The 4,456-nt window shown below is 48.0% G+C and overlaps 1 protein-coding gene across 1 annotated transcript in view; it reads left to right on the forward strand.

Annotated features, from left to right (window-relative positions):
* The window catches only part of T265_08692 (hypothetical protein), a gene marked incomplete at both ends in the record, with an annotated part of 83,898 nt that overhangs the window by 3,050 nt on the left and 76,392 nt on the right, over window positions 1-4,456 (forward strand). Inside the window, 3 exons of the mRNA XM_009174566.1 lie at window positions 522-1,375; window positions 2,536-2,700; window positions 3,661-3,965. Of these exons, the coding sequence (XP_009172830.1) occupies window positions 522-1,375; window positions 2,536-2,700; window positions 3,661-3,965 (1,324 nt within the window). The remainder of the gene's footprint in view (window positions 1-521; window positions 1,376-2,535; window positions 2,701-3,660; window positions 3,966-4,456) is intronic.

Genomic DNA, 4,456 nt, shown 5'->3' on the forward strand with positions numbered 1-4,456 from the left:
AGTCGAAATCCCCGTATTTGGTTTGAACTCGAGGAACGACGCCGGAGGGTTACTGAGTGGGATGATTCTAAAGTTATGTGTAGACCTAGCTGGTGACTAATGCTTGTCAAGTTATATAGAGGCGAGTAAACCACCTAGTGACCTGTACCACCCGTAAGACGTGCATGTATGGCTATGACTAGTCAATGATAATTCCGTTTGTACAACGGTCACTCACTCACTCACTCACTCACTCACTCACTCACTCACTCACTCACTCACTCACTCACTCACTCACTCACTCACTCACTCACTCACCAAGCACCAGAGGTCTCAGGTATTAAGGCGTGAGCCTCCTAGTCTGAAGGTCCGTGGCTTGAATTCGAGCTCAGCCTCTCGGTTGCTCCTGTTTAGGTTTGGGCAACCTTGCACTACCTCAGGCCTCATGCTACTCTCAGGTGGCCTGGCATCTAGCACCGTAGGAGTGTTCCAACTGGATGATCACATTCACATAAGACTGTACTTTCCTCTCTTACTTGCAGTTTGTTGAAGGCCATCAGATTGGTATGTCAGGTCTGCAGCGCGTGTGCAGTTACTGTGCGCGTGCTCTTCCCTCAACATCCTCACTGACTCTGTCTCGTGTTGGATCCGCAAAACACGTCAGTTGGTCCCCACGGGCAATCGAAGCTTGCGCTGGTACTGTTTCCGTTTCTGCCGTCCATGACAATTCAACATCAAGCCCATTGTCCGCGGATGCCACACTCTGTCGAGCAACTGTTGACGAGCAGCTCAACGCGACTCTTGATTGTTCCACAGGGACCCAGTTAACTCCAAATACTGAGGATTTGCTTGGCTTCGGGAGGTTGCTTTCGCCCGCTGGACTCAGAAAACAGTCCGCCCCAGTCCCAACCATGTCCAGTGGATCCGTTGGGGGCCGAATCAATAGAGTTCAGAGTGCTCGTTCACGACCATCAGTCGTTGGTTCCAGCACACTGTCCAACACACCACACCAACTTACCGGCCCCTGCGGGCGAGCCACATCTGATGCTTCGGTAATGACATCATTGGGCGATCTTCCACAGAGCGTCTGTGGTGATGCGTCCCACAGTCACGACAGCCTAGATGAAGTTTACATTCGTGACCTGTGGTCGCGGATGCTGGGCACCTATTTGGCTCATCGTGTGGACAATCCAGTATTGCCACCACCCCAGCAGTCAACAGCGCACAAGGACGGAAGACTGGACGCGGAGTCCTTCGAGCTGACAGGCCTGGGATTGAATCCAAGAATACTGCAACTGGTTACAGTGGTTCACAATGACAAGACAATCTACTGCATTTCCGGACTCAGTTTGGTCTATTGGTTAGCATCAAATGTGCCGGAAGTACAGCGGTGCAGGTATTTCTAAGTTTTTTTGCTTTACATGTGTGCGCAGGTTTTGCACAAAACTTTCTGCAGAACAATTTTAGAGCGTATATTGTTCAGGTGCGGTATTCCTAGGACACACTTTATCGAAAAAAAGCGATCTTCTTGGAGAGTTTGCATCAGCGTTCATTGTCGACTGCGACCCGGTCCTGCGAAAAAAGCCGGTTTACAAGAAATACTACGCACCTTGTCTCTGCGTATTAATCTCTTGAGTGATTTTTGTGTCCTACCGCTGGACCCCCCAAGCTTGTCACATAGTAACGCGTCTTCATAGTTGGTCACCTGATTTGGATCCCTGCTATCTTATGTTGCATATCGTTACCATGGTGACGCGCATTGGGGCACATCGAAACCTTTGTAATCTACTTTTGGTCGGCTCAGTAGATGCATTTCATCACAGGTGTTTAATTTTCCCCACGCCTTTTACAATCTTTGTACAACTTGAACAAAATTGATAGAACTCGCTTGCCAACCGGTTGTAGTGATTAACGTTTTAGTTATCTGACTACTGACCATTCTTGATTTGCCCGAAGTTCCCACGAGAGGACAGGTGCTAAAATTGTTCATTTCCTTCGGGGACTTCATGGTAGAGGGCGAGATGGCGCAAGCAGTTAGAGCGCGAACTTACTGACCGGAGGGTCGTGGTTCGAACCCGACCTCTGCCTCTCGACTCCCTTGTCTAGGCTTGGGCAACCTGGTAGTATCCCAGCCCTCGTGCAACTTTCGGGTGGCATGGCAGTTGGGCACCGAAAGGGTGATGCAGCTGAACAATTTTTTTACTTCATGGTAGACTAGTTTTGGTTTAAGCGTGTGATTACCTGATGGTACATCGGGGGGTGGGGGTGGGGGATAAAATTGCGCATAAAATAGCAGTAAAGGCTACACGTTTGCTTACTCTCTTTCCTCCACGGCCGTGTGATTTCGTCGAGCTTCCTAGAGCTCAGCGATTAGGACGCAAAGCCAGTGATCGAAGGTTTCGTCGTCTGAACCCGATTCCGGCTTTTCGCTGGGGTTGGGCACCGAAAATGTATCACAACTGAACGTTTATTATTATTTATTATATTGTTTCGCCACTTGCCTGGAATAATGAAGGTGAAGTTATAACTTGGTTACTTCGCTTTTTCCCACTTCAGAGAAATGGCCCGCCCGATTTGTCAGCGATTTATGGACTTATCGCTATTGGTGCCACTGGGCGACCCAAGCCTTCAAGAGTTCCGCGATGACTTCACTCCATACGAAGTCAGACAGGTGCGTCTTTCATTGACAAGCGTATGCCGTGCCTACCATATCCTCATATAGTTCAGTGGTCCCGGACGTAGATATTCGCACACTGCACACATTCAGTGAAATACAACCCAAATACCACTTCAGGAGGTCATTATATGGTCATTCAGTATGGTTGTGTGGAAAGGAGAGACTTCTAGACAGCTTCCATATCAGCCACTTTGCTGAATGATGTCCATATTGTTCATAAATTAGGGGATCTCATGAACCTGATGACTTCACAAATACTTGATGGTACCAATTCAGATTCCCCCGATTGGAAACTAGAACTTTCTGGATTGTCATCGCTGGATGCACAACTCTCTCCGGTTGATGGGACCATTTCGGCTGTGCGGGTCATTTCTTCGGTGTAATTTCTCTCTCCATCTAGAGCCGAGATGTTGCACTTTCTGGTTTCTGAAATGATTGATCCATTCCCGAAGAAGGAGCACCAAATCAAAATTCCTGTGTCACGCAAACAGCTGATGTCGTAAAAATTGCCGATACACTGCACCACCACGGCCTCTTCCCCAAACTAGGCTTGACTCCTGGTCAGTAGCCGTGCGTCTTAGCCGCTAAGCTAACTAGAGATCAAAATTGCCGTTGTGCTGTCTGGGAACCGAAAGAAATCCAGACCAAATTGTTAATGATCTCATTGCTCGCACACCAAAAACGCGTAGAGACAGCCCCAACCAAGTAGGGAGTAGGCGAACATGGACGAACTGATGAAATCAAACATTTCCATCTGCCCATAGCATTAGTGTCGAGGCTGAACTCCAAAATTCGTTCAGTACCGTCGAGTGATGAGGAATCTAAATTACCGCAAAATAATAGTATGAACTCTTGTCTTTGTACTATCAATTCACTGTCAAAACTTGGCGTCATTTTTCAGCATTCATAAGAATCAACATGCTCAAGGTGCGAAATTCCGACCAAGACAAGATAGAATCATGTTTATGGTGTACTGCATCGGAATCTTTTATATGAATGTTAAGTGGGGGTGGCGACCAAAACTCTGCCCTCTTATCACAGTGGCCGTGTTTTTTTTTGTTTCAGATGGGATCTGTATCCGTCGAATTCACGCAGAAAGGTGACCGTCGCCTTTCGTGGCCGCCCTATGCCGGACCTCGTCTGCCCTACTCGTCCAGATTTGCCAATTTCGGTTTGGATGAACCAGATTGGCTTCGTGAGATTGCAGACGGAACCGAGTTCGATAAGCCATTACCTTTGGATACACTTCATACAGGATTAGAACGAGCAGTTGACGGGGCCTCGGAAGGTGCTTCGACGCATTCGGCCCGTAAGTCGATCGTTTTTACTGGCTAGCATTGGTTTTAGTTTTGTTGGTGACGTAATTCGGCAACCCGATGCGTTTAAACCAGATAAAGTATCTAAGGTATGCTGCCTCATTACACATCCACGAAGTTTCTACATTTATATCACATTCTACGCTACCATTCAAAAGTCAGTTTGGTTTCCACACAGCCCCGCTCTTACCCAGCTGCTATCGCTAGGAGATCACACTCATGTTTGCGTTTGTGACGGTTAGATAATAAAATAAAATAAATCGTCCAGTTGTAGCTCCCTTTCCGTACCTAGCTGCCATGCCACACGAAGGAGGCACGAGGGCTGGGATACTGCCAGGTTGCCCAAGCCTAGACAGAGGAAGTCGAGAGGCACAGAGGGGACGGTTCGAATCACGAACCTTCCGGTCAGTAAATTCGCGCTCTAACCTTTTGGGTCATCTCTCCCCCAACTCCAACTAGGGTGAGGTGATGATACAATTCCCTT

The sequence above is a fragment of the Opisthorchis viverrini genome, assembly GCF_000715545.1.
Source record: "Opisthorchis viverrini unplaced genomic scaffold opera_v5_229, whole genome shotgun sequence".
In the NCBI taxonomy this organism is placed as follows: Eukaryota; Metazoa; Platyhelminthes; class Trematoda; order Opisthorchiida; family Opisthorchiidae; genus Opisthorchis; species Opisthorchis viverrini.